Below are 18,729 nucleotides of genomic sequence, written 5' to 3' on the forward strand. Positions count from 1 at the left end.
ACTTCGCACAAAAGTGAAAGTGCGTCAGTCCTCCATCTTGGCTCGACCGGAAGCCCAAAACCTTGCATATTTTAATGGATAATGACGTAGAGCTTGTTAGTTTTTTTTTTTTTAGATCTCAAGGCGGTCTTAGCCAATGAGTGACCGGGATAGCTGTCCTAGGCTATTCTGGGAAAGGCCCTGACTGCTTATAGCCCCACTCCCCTGATGGAGGGAGGAAAAGAAGAAAAAGAGCAGGTTCCCACTGCTGCCACTTGCATCCATCCTATCTGGGGCTCAGGCCACCCACTTGAAGGGACCGCTACTCACATAGGCCCTGGGCTCAGGTAGGCAGCTTGCGGCAGCTGTTCCCACATACCTCACATGGGCATGACCCTTGCTTGGTCATGGCAAGGGGCCCAACGGGGGGGGAGCTACTGGTGGGTGGCAGTGAATCTGGGTCCCAGCATCCCAGAACCACTACCTCTGTGGAGATCATGAGGTAGAACCTCACTGATCTAGATTAGCCCAGATCCTTACTGGTTGTCATGGGAGTTGGAGTAAAGTGCATCAAATGCTGAGCTAACAGGGGAAAAAGTAACAACCTGCACCTCACAGTACTTTCTTTGTTCAACAGATAACTGGTATGAAACCTGAGACAAAACTACCAAATGGATAGATTAAATAAATAAGATTCGGTAACCTTGAAAGTACCTTAACAATAATAATAATAAAATCATTGAAGCAACCAGATTCTAGACCAGTAGCACCTTAGTGGCCAACAAGATTGTTGTGTGATTTCTAATGAAGAGAGCTCTGACTCTCAAAAGCTTATACCCCTGCAATCTGGTTGGTCTCTATAGTGCTACTGGCAGGGCCACATTATGACTTTTGTAGGCCCTAGGCACTATGGTGGCCCTCCCGTCATAATAATATCCATACTAAAATTATTTTTGATATAACTTTAAATACATCAACATTTTATTGTTTTTCCCCTCTGTTTTAGGCAAAATGCAATTGATTTTTGTGGGCCCTAAAAATTCATTTTTCCCCCTGATGTTAGAAAAAAAGTAAAACATTTTCTTCAGCCCTAAAAATTCATTATTTCCTCTTTTGATTGTACAAGAAATTAAAACATTTCCATGGGCCCCTAAGAGTATTGTGGGCTCTAGGCACTGTGCCTATTGTGCCTAATGGATACGTTGGCCCTGGCTACTCAATTCTAGCTGTTCTGTTGCATATGGCTAATGTTTCAAACTACCATTAGTGAAAGAATTGGTGAGATCCACACATCTTTATATCGAGAGGTATAGAAAGTTAAATGGAATTAAAATTGTGTCTTTGAAACACAGTGCAAAAGTTTGCTGCTGTAACCCATGGAATTCTCCACTAAATTGAAAAGTAGCTTCTTTTCTAATCTGTATAATGAAGTTTGTATTTATTTATAGCTTGTCTTTCTTACTGAGAATCAAGGTGCATTACATGATATAAAACAATGCAATCAAATAGCATCAGACATCTAATCAAAATCTGATGACATCTGTAAAAATTCAGTTCAAGCTGGACTACTGTTAGGTGTTACCTCATCCTAAATAGTAATTCCCTCTGTAAACCTCCCCCCCATGGCAATAGCTATGCTGATCTGCACAAACACACAGTTTTTTTTCTAGCCAGCCTGCATTATGTAGAGAGTTATAGCTCCAGCCTTGAGCCCGGGCATCATTTGTGCCTGGGGGGGGGGGGGGGGGGTTGAGGATGATATAGCACAACTGGACCCAGCACTGGCTGTCAACCAATCTGCTCTCAAGCACCTTCCTGCAGCCCACCCCCAGAGGTGAAAAATTGTTGCTATTTATCTATATTATTTTTTTCCTGTGTGTGAAACTGTATTCCAAGACTTATACCAGCAAGCACAAGACTGAAGCTGCATGATGTGGTTTCCAGCCACGGAAGTCACCACATAGGTCTAGCTACAGGATAAAAGTATGCTTTGTAATTGGGCGTCTACCTGTAAAATACATTCTATTTTATGTTCTTCCATATACCAATGTCTAGAGAGACTGTTGTTATTTAACATATGATACCCTGTCTAATAAATTCACATCCAGTGTCATATATTCCATCTCTAGCCAAAATGAAGCCATGGACATAAGCAGATACAAGAAAAGCCACAGGATGCATCATATAAACCCAAATGAAATAGGAATTGTAATAAGAACCATTTTTCATTGGTGGTCACTGATGGCAAAAATATTGCTCTTTCAGATAAACCTGCAAAAGAAGATGAGAATCACCGGAGTTATAACTCAAGGAGCTAAGAGAATTGGAAGTCCAGAATATATAAAATCATACAAAATTGCATATAGCAATGACGGGAAATTATGGGCAACATACAAAGTGAAAGGCACAAATGAAGACATGGTAAGTCAGTGTCATCAGCATTAAAAAGCAATTTAAGTTTTCAATGTACAAGAGTTCATTAAATTAACTTTATTGCATTATACAGAAAATGGGTTGATAAATACCATATTAATAGGTTGGATTCTGAAAAACCGTGGAAGGAATTGACATTCTATGCTGACTAAGGGGTTCTTATATTTTAATTGATGATTTTATAAATATAGCATCACAAAGATATAGTAATCCTGTTTATTACATTTAAATGATCCTCATTTTAATCAGTTTACCAGTAATTACTTCGTGTCCAATTTAATTTAATTCTGTAGGAAACTGTTAACCCTTGAATTCATTCAGGAGCATTAAACTCTATACTGCCAGAAAGTTATCGCCTTCTACAAGGGGATTATAATTGGTTTTACTTCGGTCCTAAATTCAAAGAAGCCACTGTGCTTTGCTCATAAGAGCAGAAATATAGAAGGATAGATGGTTTCTGTATAGAAACTGGACAATAATATTAATCAATTCATCTTATATTCTAATAGTCAAGTATAACCCAATCTGCAAGTATCTACATCTGTGGATCAGGGCCACATTGGCTGTAAACAGATAGTTCTACAAACTTGGGGACACCCAAGTTTTCAGAAAAAATGTGAAAACTTAAAAAAAATACATTGGGTGTTTAAATCCCCCCCCCCAAATAAAAGACTGCTACCTGCGCACGAGTAGACAATAGACTTACCTTCCTTCTGGAGTGCATTAATGGTTCCAGTTTAGGAACTATTGCAGAAGTGGTCAACTGCTGAATTAGTCTAAACAATTGCACTGGAAAAGAACTAGTAGATACAATGGAGGCTGAGAAGTAAGATTATTTGCTGCCTTCACTGTCACTTCATAAGCCTTCAGATGAGCTCTATAAAGTGTTCTTGATGCTTCATCGCAAATCTGCTGCCAGTGTTGATCTAGCTGTCTAAGCACTCTGTTTGCATCCCTCTGCAACTCTGTATACCAGAGGGCTTGGGAAGTTCAAAAGTGATTTCAGAAACTACGCATGGCCAGCCCTGGTTACTATTTGGATGGGAGACCTCCAAGGAAGACTGCAGACAAAGGCAATGGCAAACCACCTCTGCTTCTCACTTGCCTTGCTAGAGTCACCAGAAGTTGTTTGCAACTTAACGGCATTCTACACACACACACACACAGAGTAGGGCTGCCAATCCCCAGTTGGGGGTGGGGGATTCCCCCAGTTTGGAGTCCTTCCCCCTGCTTCAGGGCTATCAGAAAGCAGGGGGGAATGGCCGCTGGGCATTCCATCATACCCTATGGAAACCAGTCCCCATAGGTATAATGGAGAATTGATCTGTGGGTATCTGGGACTGTGGGGGGGCTGTTTATTTGAGGTAGAGGCACCAAATTTTCAGCATAGCTGTTGGTGCCTCTCCTGAAAAAAACCCCCAAGTTTCAAGAAGATTGGAGCAGGGGGTCCAATTCTATGAGCCCCCAAAGGATGTGCCCCCATCCTCCATTATTTCCAATGGAGGGAAGGCATTTAAAAGGAATATTGTCCCTTTAAATGTGATGGCAGCTCACCCAGAACTCACTTCAGAGTTCAATCATGCTTCTTCCCTCCTGTCTTCTGAAGTCTCCCTCCTCTCTCCCGGAGCCTCCTGGTAAGTCCCCCACCAGGTTGTCAGCCTCACCTGGCAACCCTAACACACAGGGACGTTTGAGGGGGTAGAGGGTGTCAGGGAACAATTTGGTCAATGGTTTACTGCAGGCCTGAATTCCAGACCTTGGCCAGCTCATTAAGAGAACTGCCAGAAGGTCCAGACAAATCCCACAGAGCATTCTGGAAACCGATTGGATCCATAAGTCTCTGCAGGCAAGCAGAAATAAACTCATTGCCTCTGCAGGAGGGAGGGGCAAAACTCAAACAGTGAAGTGATCTGACATGGCATGAATTCACGTCAAACCACGGAACTCAGATCAACACCTGCACTAAAGATGAAATCCAGCCTGCTTCATGTGTGGGGTCAAAACAACCTGGGAAAGTCCCAGTGTTGCCTGAATCCATTCAGAAATCCAGGGAAATGGATGAATTATAAAATACTTCTCACTACTTGGCAGGATTTTGCAGATAACACATGGCCTTCTCACATGATGACTGAAGGTCCCTCCTGATAAATGGCTGTTTATACTGAACCCTTGTCATTCTCTTTGCATCACTGCCATCTTATCTATCAAATCAGGGCAGCACAGCCTCTGTGAGATGGTGTACTGTGAAATAGTAGTAAAAATGAACATCAATTTGTATTGATAAAATACACTTCTAGAAGTCATTTTAATTTTTTCCATAATGTGTTTTATATTGTCCTAGGTGTTTCATGGAAATGTGGATAATAATACACCTTATGCAAATTCTTTCACCCCACCAATAAAATCTCAGTATATTCGACTGTATCCACAAGTTTGTCGAAGGCATTGTACTTTGCGAATGGAGCTCCTTGGATGTGAATTATCAGGTAAGGTTTTCTTCTAACACTTTCAAATATTGAAAGTGACCTATCTCTTTGTAAGTATTTTGAACTGAAAAGAATAACCAGTTAACAGCAATTAAGGACTATGCTGAACAACTATGCTGAACAACTAAACAGGTTTGAATGTATTATTGACTTTCTCAGAAAAGCCAACACATGCCTGCAGCCAGATAGACCATACTTCATTATGTATTGTTTATAATTACAGGTCCTGTTTTTAGAGGTATTGTATAGACAGAACATAATCATTGTTCTGCTGGAGAAGACTTGTGGAATTGTGGATCTTTTCCACATTTATTTTATTTTGCTTATTTTTTGCTCTTTGAGACTCAAGTGCAGTCAGGCAGCATAAGAAAACCAATAAGCAGTGCAATTGGACTAAGATTACAGAATTAGAATTAGACATGAATTAGAGAATTTGAGCTGCGGTGGCTCAAGTGATTAAGACGCTGGACTGCAGGCTGTGGAAGGTCAGTAGTTCAGCAGTTCGAGACCCGAGTTGCCGCATGACGGAGTGAGCTCCCGTCTCTAGTTCCAGCTCCTGCCAACCTAGCAGTTCGAAAGCAAGAAATTGCAAGTAGATAAATAGGTACCACTTCGGTGGGACGGTAACAGCGTTCCGTGCACCTTGGTGTTTAGTCATGCCTGCCACATGACCACGGAAACGTCTTCGGACAGCGCTGGCTCTTCAGCTTTGAAACGGAGATGAGCACCGCAACCCTAGAGTCGGACTCGACTGGCTTTCAAGCAAGTGAACCTTTACCTTTACCTAGAGAACAGTGCAGAAAAAGAACAATGCAAACAAGAAACTATTGAAGGCGAAGTATACTATAAGCAATACAGAAAGTAGATTACGAAGCATAGAACAATGCAGTAAAAGCAGGTAATCCTACAATAATCATTGTAGTAACCAGGGGTCTTTTGGGGCTGGAGCACACTGTAGCGCCGCTCCGGGAGCCCAGGAGCTGGCAAAATGGCGGCAGCAGCAAGCCCCGCCCCCAGCTCTCCATACTGCGGCCCGTTGCCACCTTCCCGGGGCCTGCGTCGGAGCGCTGCAGCCCCAGGGAGGCCCGCGGAAGCCCGTTTCCACCTTCCCAGGGCCTGCGCCAGAGCGCTGCGGCTCGGAAGAGGCCGAAGGATGCCCATCGCCGCCTTCCTGGGCCAGCGCCAGAGCGCTGCGGCCCGGGGCAGACCAGAAGACGCTCCCCGCTGCCTCCCTGGGCCAGCGCTGAAGTGGGATAAGTGAGGGATCCATGGGGGGGTGGCGGAGGCTTGATTGGGGGAGTGGGGGTGGGAGAGCCTCCCCCCATCTCTTTGCCCTCTTTCTTTCCCTCCTTTCTTTTCTTTCCCTCCTTCTTCCCTACTCTCTCTTTCTTCCCCTCCTTCTTTCTTTCTCTTTATTTTCCTCTTTCCTTCCTTATTTCCTTCTCTTTCACTCTTTTCTTCCTTTGTTCCTTCTCTCTACTCTCTCTCTCTCTCTTTCCTTCCCTCTTTCCTCCTTCTGCGGCCCAACTCTAGTGAGAAGGGGTTTAAACCCCTTCTCTCTTCGCTTCCCCCCCACACGGAAGGGAACGGAAGGCTTTTGAAGATGCCTCCCCCCCCTTTTTCTTCCCCTTCTGACATCTCTTCCAGTAATATCAGGGGGCGTTGCATATGCTAATGAGCTATTATGCTAATAGCCTAGTAGCTCATTAGCATACCATATGCTAATGAGCTCGTGCAGCTCTTTTTCTACGAAAAGACCCCTGGTAGTAACTATATCCTATTCCATTATATGATGTCCTCTTGGACTGTTCTATTCTACCGCATATCTAATATCCTTTTAAAAATGCCCTTCTGAACATTTTATGTTTTGCACATTCTTCAGAATGATAGAAGTGTGGAGCCTTCCTGGCTACCTTAGGCTCTGAGCCTGCTTGTAGGAAAGGGCAGAATAGAAATCCAGAGAGAGAGAGAGAGAGAGAGAGAGAAGTTCAAAGGTGGGAGCCACCGCTAAAAAGTGCAAATGAACAGATAGTTGCCAAACAGTGACACTTTTAGAAGGCTTTGCTCAGATGAGCGAAGCTGTTGTGGTTGTGCATGGTGGAAGAGGCACTGCTGCAGGTATGTGGGTCCAAGGCCATTAAGGGTTTTATAACTGATAACCAGAACCTTGACATGAACCCGGTAACTGACTGGTAGCCAGTGGAGTATCTGCAGAATGGGTGTGCCCGGTGTGTTTCTTCTAGTGCCCAGTAGTAACTGGGCTGCAGCATTTTGCATCAAGTGCAGACCCCAATAAAGTGCATTACAATGGTCTAGCCTCAGGGTAATTATACCATGGATTCATATGGCCAGATCAGTCCCTCTTAATTCTATATAAATTTCAAGGGTTGCCAGGTCCCCACAGGCCACCGGCAGGGGATAGGGGGGTAGGTTTGCCAGATCCAGGTAGGGAAATACCTGGAAATTTGGGGGTGGAGCCTGAGAAAGACAGGGACATCAGTGGGGTATAATGTCATAGAGTCTACCCTCCAAAGCATCTGTTTTCTCCAGGGGAACTAATCTCCGTAGTCTGGAGATGAGCTGTAAATCCAGGGAATCCCCAGGTCACTCCTGGAGGCTGACATCCCTAATTTCTCTTCTATAAACTCTACTAAGCTGTAACCACATCTTGTAGTAATATATTTATGTACTTGTGTGAAACTGAAGAAGTAGTAGTAGGACTAAAAGCTATATCTTAGTTGTTCACTGGTTTGTATCAAAGCCTGGCCTTAGAGTTTTGATCCCTTTAGTAGCTGTATTGTTGTTCGCTATATGTCACCAACTTCTAGAATTATCTAGTATGGAATACAAACTGTCCTAACTCATACTTCTTGGCTATATTATAAATCAAATTATTTGCTGAGAAGTTCTTAAATAGCATAAAAATGTAAAGTAAAATTCTTTACATATTCAGAATGAGATTTCAGTTTATATTTTGGCCACATTCTGGAAACAAACCATAGCTCTGACACAAGTACTCCCCAAAGGATCATTCATAAAGGCCTTTCCTTAGCTCTGCCTGAGCTACCCTTTGTTTCCAAGACTTGATAAAAGTACATTTAAATTGTAGTGTGTGTGTGTTCTCTAATGAGGCTGCAGTTACGAATACAATTCTGAATATAGCTAAGTAGATTTTGTTTATCACCCATGGAGAGATGTTTGGCAGGTATCTCTTCTTCTCTGTTCCTATCCAGCACTTTGAAAGCTATACCTGCTATATTTATCTATTTTTTTAATTATTATTGGATTTCTAGCCCACGCTTCCCTGCACATGCAAGGCTCAGGCCAGGTGCAACAAGTTAATTCAATATTGTAGTTGTTAAAATACATCAACATTATAACAATCCAAGCTAAAATCATATGGCACCATTAGGCACTAAAACACATAATTTATGCAAATGAGGTTGTGCAAGCTGTGTGGTTTATAAAGATGGCACACAATGCAATGAACAGCAGGGAGGGAGAGGAGCTAGGGGAAGCCAAATTGTTGGAACTTCACTTTGCTGCCTCAGCCGTATGCCTGGCGGAACAGTTTGGTTTTACAGGCCCCGCAGAATGAACCAGATTCCTCAGGGCCCAGATACCTGGTAAGGTGTTCCACCAGGCTGGGGCCAGAACCAAAAATGCTCTGGCCCAGGTTAAGGCAAGATGGATATTTTGGGGGCCGGGGACCACCAGGAAGTTGTTATGCATAGAGTGCAATGCTCTCTGGGGGGTGTACCTGAAGATATGTTGGTCCCATACCATGTAGGGCTCTGAAGGTTAAGACCTTGAATCTGAGCTGGTATTCAACTTGGAGCCAATTCAGCTACTGGAGCACAGGTTGAATATGGACTGTAGCTGTACTGTTTGTAAGCACACACACAGCTGCATCCTGGACCAGTTGAAGTTCCCAGGACAGTCTCCGGAGTAGTCCTGCATAGAGCAAGTTACGACAGTCTAGCCTAGAGGTGACCGTTGCATGGATCACTGCAGCTAAGTCAGTGCGAGACAGGAAAGGAGCTAGTTGCTGAGCTTGGTGTAGATGGAAAAATGCCAGTCTGGCAACATTTGCGATCTGGGCCTCCATTGAAAGGGAAGTATCCAGAATCACTCCTAAGGTCTTCACAAGTGGCCTTGGTGTCAATGGCTCACCATCAAGGGCTAGAAGTTGGAATCCCAACCTGGGATCTCCTCAGCTCAGCCAGAGGACCTCCGTCTTTGACGGATTTAGTTTCAGTCGCCTCTGCTTCAACCAACCAACCACAGCCTCTAAGCCCCAGGCCAGATTATCTGGGGCAGAATTTGGCTAGCTGTCCATCAACAGATACAGCTGGGTTTCATCAAACCTCCATATCACCTGGGCGAAAGGGTGCACGTAGATGTTAAATAACATTGGGGAGAGGATTGCCCCCTGGGGGACACCACACACCAAAGGGTGACATTCTGAAACCTTTTCCCCAAGTGCAACCGTCTGTCCCCATCTGTGGAGAAACAAGCTGTTTCACGAATCCTCACATCGGTGATGCAGTGGGTCATTAGGTCATAATCAATCTGTATTATAGCTATTACAGCATTAGAATCATCTTTGGGGTCAATAGTCAACAATTTTTAGTTTATGCTACTTCCTGAGGATACAATGAATAAGAGTCTTAAAGCTTGCAAGAGTTTTCTAACTGAATTTTCAGAACTTCGCAACTGAAATGAAGTACACTGCTGTGCCTGGTTGCTTTTGATGAGATTTGATTTGATTTTGTTTCCTTCCTTTCCAACAGAACCTGTCATTGTACCCTGTAGCCAAAGTAAATGAACTAGTGGAGCCAATATCAGCTCGTTCAAGGTTTTTGTGTAGACGGGGTCATAGCACAAAAATGTAAAGCCTGACCTGGCTGCTTTCTGCACAAAAGCTTCATTCCCTTGTAGATTCAACGAAACACATAAAATACTCCCTCTTTGTCAAAAGTACCAGCATTATTTTCATATGGCAACAGCTACAGTAAATTTGTTTTGAGATTATTTTTATATGACTGCCTTCTTACTGTACAAACAGTCATCCAGGGCATTAATGAAGTATCAAAATGGCCCATGTTACATAATTCTTGGTCCTCGAGTGACAACAAAACCAGATTCCAAAATGAAAAGTTAATGCATTAATCTCAGTGTGGCCCTCTTCCAATACAGAAAGATTGAAAAGTAAATAGAAAATGGTGTCCAGGTGCTTTGGTGTATTTGATTTTCTTATTTTATGTCTCCCATCCACGGGAGCACAATTTAGAAGAAATCCTTGCCAGAATGACTAGGAATGGCTTTGCTCAAAGAACTGTGAAAGCTACTAAGTGAATCCATTTTAGTAGTCTCATTGTGTTTCAAGGTCATTATACTTCTGAACTGTCATGGCACTCAAGTTCTTTGGAACAACTGCACAGCCAACTGAAACATAAATACAAGACTGTAGCTAGGCTTGGTTCAATGGGTGCCCTACCTGGAGCAGAAATCCTCCATAAAATATATATATATATATACATACACATACACACACACACACACACACACACACACACACACCTCTTAGCTTACTGGCTGTTTCCAACTCTCCCATTGGCTGTGCGATGCACTCCATCAGCCATTGGCCCATCAGTTGCCACTCAAGAGTACTCACATGCCATTGGCTCGGTGCTGGGTTTGCTCATCTTCCCTGCCCACTCCCTGTCAGAATAATTGCCACTGTTCCCTGTCAGAATAACTGGCTAATGGCTCTCTCTCCTGACAAAGACACGTCTCCTGTTTGACTCCTCTGTGGGACTAACTTTTCCCTCAGTGGCTGTTGGTAGGCAACCAAGCTTGGTTCTGTCAGTAAAAATACAAAGGAAGAAAACCCTTTCCAGACCTTTGTGAGGTACTCATTGGGGCCAGTCCTGACTAGGGTTGCCAACTCCAGGTTTTGGGAATTCCTGGATATTCTGTGTCTAAGGAAGCCAGAGTTTGAGGAGAGAGGCCTCAGCTGAACAGAATGCCATAGAGCCTACCCTACAAACCAGTTATTTTCTCCGGGGGGGGGGTGGATCTGTTGTCTGGAGTTCAGTTGTGATACCTGGTGATCTTCAGGCTCCACCTGGAGGTTGGCTACCCTATGCACAGCAGTTAGCGCTTCAGAGCAGGGTCTGCCAGACCCAAGTTCTTGCTGTGGAAACTGTGATTTCGGACCAGTCACAGACTTTCAGCGTAACCTCTTCCCCCGTCCAATGCCAGCTTGGCCACTTTGTCAGAATAAACTGTGGAAATTGCTAAGCAACCAAGCTTGGTTCTGTCAGTAAAACAGGATTGTTGTGCAAGTCAAAAGGGGGAGAGTAGAATGATGTGAGCTGCTTTAGTCCCCATTGCAGAGAAAAACTGTACTTTTCCTCCTGGGGAACAATTGATGCCAATATCCAGGTGAGGGCTGGAGATCATTCAGAATTACAACTGCTCTTCAGATGGCAGAGATCAGTTCCCCTGGACAAAATGGTGGACTCTTTGTCCTTACACTCTGCTGAGATGGCCTCCCCTATGACGGCCAATGTGACGTAGCAGTCAGGGCTTTAGAGCCTTATAAGTATAAAATAACTGTTCTGATTCAAGTTGTAAATTGTTGATGCTAACCGTTCATAGGCAATAAAATGAACAGACCCTTGGGTGTGCCAATGAGATTCTATTGGTTAGGAACTTCTGTTGGTTAGGGGGAAATCAGATTCTCCAGTTATTTCTTTGAAGCCCCATCTGAACATGATAGCCCCACCTACTGAGTAAACCTGGTTACAGTCTGTCATATGTACAAATACTTTTAAAAAACCTAATGCTTTTTAGTTCCTGTTGGCCAAACTTTGTTTAAGGTGAAAATATATTTATCGGACTGGTGAGTAATAATTTGTTTGTTTAATTACTACATTCATATGTATGCTTTCTCTCAGAAGTGCTTAAGAAAATTAACAAATGTAAGAACATGATTCAGCCAATTTGCAGAGTAATCCATGGCAAACAATGAGCTTCAATTGAAGTAGCTTTGCATAGGATTGCACTGTTAAGAGCTTTTATTGGGACTGAGAAGTATTGCAGTTATCCCATGGCTATCTGGTGTAAACATGCTATTAGATATGCAGCTGGAAACAAGCTTTGGTTGGAGTGCATGGTATATTTTTAGTTGCATATCTTAAAATAGCATCTGACCCCATCACTCCTTGGCAAATAGAAGGGGAAATCGTGGAAGCAGTGACAGACTTTGTGTTCCTGGGATCCAAGATCACTGCAGATGGTTACTGCAGCCATGGCGTGATGTGGTCCATGGGGTTGCAAAGAGTCAGACTCGACTGTGCAACTGAACAACAACAATAGCAGCAGTACTTGACTAAGATATGCAATATTTTTACATTCAAATCTGGTCAGTTTAAATAGATAAAAAATCCACAACATCTCAACATTACATTACGTTTCAGTTTACAAAAGGAAGTGTTCCAAGAACCGAGGAGGCCTGGAAGAACCCATTGCTTGTAAATCTCAGTGGAGGGCACCTACCAGATGTCTCAGGAAACAGTTCACAGCAAAGATACCACTATTATAAACATTGTACAATGCAAAAATATATCTTTAACTCTACTTTTAGTATACAATATCATTAAACCTCTAGTCCACGAACTTTCCACCATGGAAAGCCTATATCAATATGAACATAAAAAACTGCTTTATATAGAGTCAGACCATAGGTTCCATCCATCCAACTTTTTCACTCAACCTCACCCAATCCTCTTCCATACCACTGCGGCTGTCCCATGTAAATGCAGATCTCATGACCTTATTTAGTGTCAAAGGCTTTTGACTTTTTCGGCAGCAAAAAAAGCTGGCTATATCTAACCCTATTAGTCCATTTAGTCCAGTACTGTTTACCCGGGCTTTTCAAGTTCTCCAGCACAGGCTTTTCCCAATTCTTCCTCTCTCACATTCTTTAACTGGAGATGCCATGGATTGAATCTAAGAACTTTCTTCATGCAAAACACTCCCATTGAGCTGTAGCCACTTCCCTCTCCTAGCTATAAAAGCATAACTGTGCATGCAAACATAGGTAATACAGATTATGAGCCCGGGTTGGGGGAGGGGATTACATTCACCATACAGACATAGTCTCCTTCTTAGGACCCAGGTCAGGAGAAGCCCATTCTTTCTGCTTGCAGAAGAAGCTAGCCCTGTGCTGATTGGCTGGCCCTGTGATGTCACAGTATTGCTCCCCTCTCTTTTTAAGTTTTTCATCTTTTTACAAGCAAATTATGTCTCATTTAAAAATGAATAGTCGTGCTGCACTATAGGTATAATGGGACTTTTATATTTCTGATACTCATATATTGATGCTTACATATGTTTGTTATCTTATTTAGACTCACTCTCTCCATCTCAAAACTAAAATGCTTCTTCTTTTTTTTTTACTGGAGCAAAAAAGAGTTAGAAGAAGCGCACTTATGAAGTGGAAATGTTCTTGAAAATCAATAGAAGTACTTTGACAACCTGCAAATAACAATCTTTAGAAATACAAAGAAGATTTAGCCTTATCAATTGTACCTTGTGGAGAAGACAAGGGTGGGCACAAACTGGAGACACCAGGAATATACAATCAGTGACTGAATTCCCTGCAGTAGAGTGGAAAAGCAAATTATTTTGACAAGCCAAGAGTCATTGATAAGGAACCCTCAGTTCTTTGGATCCCAACAAAACAAACAAGGATTGCAGCAAAATTAGACTGCTGCTATACTCAGCTCTGTAAAAGCAAAGGCAGATTGGAAAACTCAAAAACAGGTCTCTTACTTATGGAAAGCTCTAATGAGTTGAAAACATTTAGACAGATCAAGGAGTAACAACTGGGTCACTTCGGCCTATTTCTTTAAGGGCACTTTATTGGCTGATGTGGCTTATCACCGTGCAATTTCTGGCTTGTTTGCTTATTTGTTTGATCCTGTAAAAGTAACTGAATCAGGGGGTTCCTATGTAATGAGAACACAAGGCTGTTTTGTAGACACCATCAATATTCTACCAACTTACAGATCATGTGAAGCTTTGTGGCCCAGTCTGAATATTGTGGATAGGTTTGCCAGATGCCTGGTTCCCCCACTGGCACTCCCTGTCCACCCACTGGTGCTCAGTGGAGCAGTAGCGGGAAATACGTGGAGGATGGCATCATACAGTGCTACAACATTACAGCTAGGAATTCAGAAGTCAGTTTGTCACATTGCCCAGTGCTCTATCTGTTTTCCCCATTTCTGTGGGTTTTACCATAGAGTTTTGGGGAAATCTGAGAACACTGCAAGATTTGGCAATGTCACTTCTGGTCACATAACCAGAAGTGGTGCTGCACAACATCGTTTCCTCCTCTCCCCCACGTGCCCAATCCTCACATCAGTTGCCAGCCAACCCTAACTGTGTCTCAAAGAGGTGCTGTTAATGATTTGGTCTGGCTGAAAGTGTCTGTTACTTTACAGAGATGCGTACATGGTTAACTAACAGTGAAATACTAAACAGAGTTACACCCTTCTGAGTACACTAAAAGGTACAATTCTGTTTAGAATTGCACATAAGTAGTCAAAGGAACAGACATCTCTGTAATGGTTGTGAATGTTTTTTTGGGGGGGATTTTTAGCTTTCTTAACCAGAAAAACGACAGTCCATAATATTTTAAACAATTGTGTAAAGGTACAAAATAGGTGATGTACACAATTTTGAAAATCCCTTTTTTGAAACAGTTCTTGTTTACCAAACATATCTTTGTAATGCATCTTGGGATTGTCACATTTTCTTAACCCCCATGAAACCATTACAAGCTCATTACCTTTTTTCCCTTATTACTAGAATATAAATAATAAACGTGAAGGTATCCTTTATCTTATAAATCTGTGATTCTGTGTACACTGCAACTAGGGGTGTGCATTTTGGTGTAGTGGTTAAGTGCACGGACTCTAATCTGGGAGAACCGGGCTTGATTCCCCACTCCTCCACTTGCACCTGGCTGGATGACCTTGGGCAAGTCACAGTTCTGATAAGAGCTGTCCTTGAAAAAAGAGCAGTTGCGGTCAGAGCTCTCTCAGCCCCACCTAACTCACAGGGTATTTGTTGTGGGGAGGGGAAGGGAAAGGAGTTTGTAAGCCGCTCTGAGACACCTTTGGGTAGTGAAGGGCGGGGAATAAATCCAATCTCTTCTTCTTCTTCTTATATATATTCAGCATCCCAAATATATCCAGGAAATTTGGGGGATACTGAAAAAAATGGTCTTAAAAATCTCATAAATATTCGGTATTCACTGGAAATATCAGAGCAAGCATTTGCAGACTCTCGGGGACTGTTCCCCCCCCCTTGTTTCTGTGTCTCCCAGGGTTTTCAGTGGGTTTGCCCAGTTGTTTGTATCAGTTTCAAGTATTTTTCTCAGTTTCAAGTTTTTTCCTTGAGTTTCTTTGTCTCCTTTAGGTATTTTTAAAAAATGTTGTACAGTGTTTGCACATGCACACACCCTTCCTTGGATTTGTTATGCTGAGATTTTCTAGTTTGCATTAGTCATGTTGAGCTTGCACTTCTACACATTGCCATTTGTTCTGTTGGTCTTGCAAAATCCCCTCCCAACCCTGCTTGTATTTATTCTTTTGTGTTTCTCTAGTTTGATTTTGGTTCTGTTGGGCTTGAACTGCCATAGTGGCCTTGGGTTCTACTGGGCTTGCAAAAGTGCCCCCACCTTCAGTTTCCAGAGTAGAGTTTCTCTGGTTTGACATTACTTTTGTTGGTATTCCACTGCCACAGTGGCCCTGGAGTCTACTGGGCTTCTATTCATTGCAGCTGGTTCTGTTAGGCTTGCAAAAGTGTCCCCCCCCCACGTTTCCACTGCAGAGATTCTCTGATTTGATTTTGGTTCTGTTTGGTTTTGCACTTGGCTTGTTGTTCTTCTGGGATTACTAGGTTCTTCAGTGGTTGTTTTGGCCTTGTTGTTAGTTCTTCCATGGGAGACATGTGACCAGTGGTTGCTGCTTGCAGGCATGGCCTTTGCCCTGAAAGCAGGTGGGGGGGGGTTCCTCTCCATAGTGGCTGGGGCTGGGGCCACTCTGTTAAGGGGCCCATAGAATTGGACCCCTTGGTCCAATCTATTTGAAATTTGAAGATTTTTTTAAAGGCCAGGCTCCTGCAGCCCCACTGAAATTTTGGTGCCTCTATCTTTAAAAACAGCCACCCAGAAAGTATCCCCACAGGGAATAATGGACCCAAAAAATTAGGAACCGGTGGGGGGGGGGGCTAAATCTGAATACCATACTGGTATTAGGAATTCAGAAATACCAATAGTTTTGGGGGTCTAATATACCCAAAGCCAAAAAATACTGGGTTGGGGTTTTTATGCACACCCCAACTGCAACTGCTTCCTGCTTCAATGTCTATAATTACATGTGTGTAAGGCAAAGGGGTGTGCTCACAATCACAGCCATTTTCATGGGGGGGCAGATAAAGGTAGGTTGGCTAGTGTGGGGGAAGGAGAGAAGTAAGCAGTAGGTGGTATGGAGGACTGCTACAACAGGAAAGGGAACTGGTAAAATTCTGCCAACTTATCCCTCTTATCATATACCCCTGTATCAAATTACCCTGACTATCAGAGTGTAGCAAACAGGAGAAATCAGGAAAGATTAATCCTGCAATGTCGGCTGCATTCAGAGTTCTCTGAATTCAAGCCATATTGCTTTATAATGAGGCCACAGGCCTCTTAATAACAAGTGAAGAGTAAAAAAGCATATAAAGGTTAATACCAATGAAAGAAAGACTTGGCTGCTATGTGAGTTTTGTGTAAAGCATCAAAAGAACTCAGCTTTATGATGGCAATCACACTGTGCGGTCATTCCACTAGAGGTCTCCAAAGTAAGGTCAGGTCAGACTTTGGATACAGAAAGCTTTTAGAAAACCTGTGCTTGCCACATGAAGAAGTAATAGTGAATCAGCAAGACTGCTTTAACAGATGACCCTATGACCCTCTCTCTTTTGGCGTAATATGTATAATCCTCAGACTACTGCTGCTAGATGCCATTTCTAACAAGATACAAACTGTCAGTGCTTTGAGGGGAGGGGGGAAAAGACTCGAGCCTCTTAAAAGAATGCAAAATGATAAAGCTACCTTGGAGAACATTTTTTTTTCCTTAATGCTGTAGCACATTGTTGAAGGAGTTTGACAAAATATATCGAGAGAAACTTGATGCAGAAGATTCATAAAGCTCAGTGTGGTACAGTGGCATGGAACCAGTGTGGTGTTGTAGTTAGAGTGCCAAACTAGGATTTGGGAGACCAAAGTTCAAATCTCCCACTGTGCCATGAAGGCTCATTGACAGTCACACACTGTCAGCCTAACCTACCTTACAGATAGTTGTGAAGATAAAATGGAGGAGAGGAGAGTCATGTAAGTCTCTTTGGGTCCCCACTGGGGAGAAAGGTGGGATTTGAATGAAGTAAATAAATATAGTTCTTCTTCAGGACTTTAGTATCGGTATAGCAATCCAATCACATCTTTCATTAACCAATACTGATGATTTTAGCTAACTAAGCAGTGAACAAATGAAAGATTACGTGGAATGAGCTATGTATCCCAGATGTCCACAGTAGCTGAACTTGGTTTCATAACAGAGATAAGCTGTCTACAGTTTATATAGACTGAAATTAATGTTTTGATTCCAGGGATATACCTTGAATTACTACCAAATACAGTCTACAAGACAGCTAAACATACAAGCACATTAATATTTTAATGGTTTTATAACGTTTTCTGGTGTTGTATGTTTGATGTTGGTTTTAAAAGATTCTTTGTAGAGGTTCTACTGTGGGATTGCAGTTTAAATAAATATTTAAAATCCCAAAATGCCTTGAACTGAAAAATGGTGAGAAAATACAGAAATGCATTTTTTCAAACATCTTTTTAAATTCCCTTAGGTTGCTCTGAACCACTGGGGATGAAATCAGGACACATACAGGATTATCAAATTACTGCTTCTAGCATCTTCAGAACACTCAACATGGACATGTTTACATGGGAACCTAGAAAAGCTCGACTAGACAAACAAGGCAAAGTGAACGCCTGGACATCAGGACATAGTGACCAGTCACAGTGGCTACAGGTGATCATTTGCAATTATTAGTGAGCTCTACTTTGTTGAGCACTTGTAAAAAATAAGAACTGATGTTCTAAAGTCTATCATATGATTTTTTTTTAATCTAGGCATTTCTTTGCCACTTTTCTCCCAAAGAGACATGCAAACAAGACCAAAATATAATTACAAGTACCAATTTTTCAAGTTAAATAAACAAATAAAGCACAAACAGATACTGGGATGGTCCTGGTTCACCAAGCTGCCTAACACAAGCCTCAGACTTTGGCTGTTTCTCTTTGACTCACACCCATGGGTTTGCATCTTTAGCCTCACCCAGGTTAAGCACCTGCAAGGAGAGGAGAAATAAACTCAGCCCAGATGGCAAGCTAGCAGAATCTTTCCTAATTCCTCTTCTACCAGGCTGGTATATTGCTTTTCCCCCCTGGGGATAACCTAAGATCACAGATACTTTCTTAATAGGAAGACATATTCTGTACACCTAATACACTACTATAATTAGGGGTGGGTATGAACCGGAAAAAATTGAGGTTCATGGAGGTTCATAATTTGTGGTATTCACGAACTACAAACCCTGAACTTCTCAATTTCATAAACCAGTTTGTGCTTTGGGAAGCTTGTGGGGCTACAGCCTCAATCAGAAGTGAGCTCCAAAGCCATTTAAATGCCTTTGGAGC

The 18,729-nt window shown here is 42.5% G+C and overlaps 1 protein-coding gene across 1 annotated transcript in view; it reads left to right on the forward strand.

Moving 5' to 3' along the window:
- Nucleotides 1–18,729, forward strand: part of EDIL3 (EGF-like repeats and discoidin I-like domains 3) — a 344,300-nt gene that overhangs the window by 251,309 nt on the left and 74,262 nt on the right. Inside the window, exons 8-10 of the mRNA XM_015405823.1 lie at nt 2,245–2,400; nt 4,754–4,898; nt 17,877–18,061. Of these exons, the coding sequence (XP_015261309.1) occupies nt 2,245–2,400; nt 4,754–4,898; nt 17,877–18,061 (486 nt within the window). The remainder of the gene's footprint in view (nt 1–2,244; nt 2,401–4,753; nt 4,899–17,876; nt 18,062–18,729) is intronic.

Source organism: Gekko japonicus, unplaced genomic scaffold (genome assembly GCF_001447785.1).
Source record: "Gekko japonicus isolate JY-2015 unplaced genomic scaffold, Gekko_japonicus_V1.1 scaffold172, whole genome shotgun sequence".
Taxonomy (NCBI): Eukaryota; Metazoa; Chordata; class Lepidosauria; order Squamata; family Gekkonidae; genus Gekko; species Gekko japonicus.